The sequence below is a fragment of the Eimeria mitis genome, genomic scaffold (assembly GCF_000499745.2).
Source record: "Eimeria mitis Houghton genomic scaffold, Emh_scaff95, whole genome shotgun sequence".
In the NCBI taxonomy this organism is placed as follows: Eukaryota; Apicomplexa; class Conoidasida; order Eucoccidiorida; family Eimeriidae; genus Eimeria; species Eimeria mitis.
The window spans coordinates 1-1,133 of NW_013577015.1; the positions used below are offsets into that span (position 1 = coordinate 1).

General features: G+C 59.5%; 1 protein-coding gene across 1 annotated transcript in view; it reads right to left on the minus strand.

Moving 5' to 3' along the window:
• Positions 1 to 634: 634 nt before the first annotated feature.
• EMH_0072900 (uncharacterized protein) overlaps positions 635 to 1,133 on the minus strand; it is a gene marked incomplete at both ends in the record, with an annotated part of 603 nt that continues 104 nt past the window's right edge. The window contains 2 exon segments of the mRNA XM_013502544.1: positions 635 to 667; positions 671 to 1,131. Coding sequence (XP_013357998.1) covers positions 635 to 667; positions 671 to 1,131 — 494 coding nt within the window.

Below are 1,133 nucleotides of genomic sequence, written 5' to 3' on the forward strand. Positions count from 1 at the left end.
CAGCAGCAGCAAGCACAGCTACAGGGTCCCAGCAGCAGCTGCAGCAGCAGCAAATACAGCAGCTGCTGCAGCAGCAGCTGCCGCAAGAGCAAACACAAGGATGCGCCCACAGCAGCAGCAGCAGCAGATCCTAGAGCAGGAGTAGCAGCAGCAGCAGGAACAGCAGCAGCACAAGCAGCAGCAGCAGCAGGAACAGCAGCAGCAGAAGCAGCAGCAGCATACCTGCGCCTCAACTACTATTAGGAGAAAGAGCGTAGAAAGGGGAAACCCCCAGTAACCATCAAGCAGCCACAAACAAACGCATGCAGTCTGAAAGCAAAAGAAAGGAGACAGCAGCTGCTGCTGCAGCAGCACACCAAAGGGGGGTACCGGCACCTCGCAGCAGTTGCGCCCAAACCGCAGCTGCGCGTCCCCCACAAACTTATCCATGCTTTCTGCTGCTGCTGCTGCTGCTGCTGCTGTTGTTGTTGCTGCAGCAGCAGATGCTGCTCCTGCTGCTGCTGCACTGCCCTCAGTCAGCCCCGTCCAACCCAAGTAGCAACGCAGCGGCAGGTGCTGCGGGGCCTCGACAGGGAAGAAATCTCCTCTCTCTATATCATACAAATACCGCTGGCCCCTAAGTGTTATCAGCAGCTCATACTGCTGCTGCTGCTGCTGCTGCTGCTGCTGNCTGCTGCTGCTGCTGCTGCTGCTGCTGCTGTTGCTGCTGCTGCTGCTGCTGCTGATGCGTGCCTTTGGAACGCTGTGGCCGTTTCGCTGCTGCTGCTGCTGCTGCTGTTGCTGACGGGCGCTGCAGCAGCTCTATTGGCACCAGGAAATCCTCCTTGTCATCTGCACCAGCAGCAACAAATACATGCGTTGCTGCTGCTGCTGCTGCTGCTCCACCTGTTGCTGCTGCTGCTGCTGCTGCTGGGCCGCAGATGCGGTAGTCCTTCCACCGCTGCAGCCGCAGCACCCAGCAGCTAGCGAGCAGCAAACCGCCCCACAGCAGCAGCAGCAGCAGCAGCAAAACGGAGCTCCGCGTCTGCAGCAACCACGGCAGCACCTCCTCATCCGCTTCTTCCATTGCAGCACCTGCTGCTAAGGACGCATCTGCTGCTGCTGCTGCTGCTGCTGCTGAGGACGCATCTGCA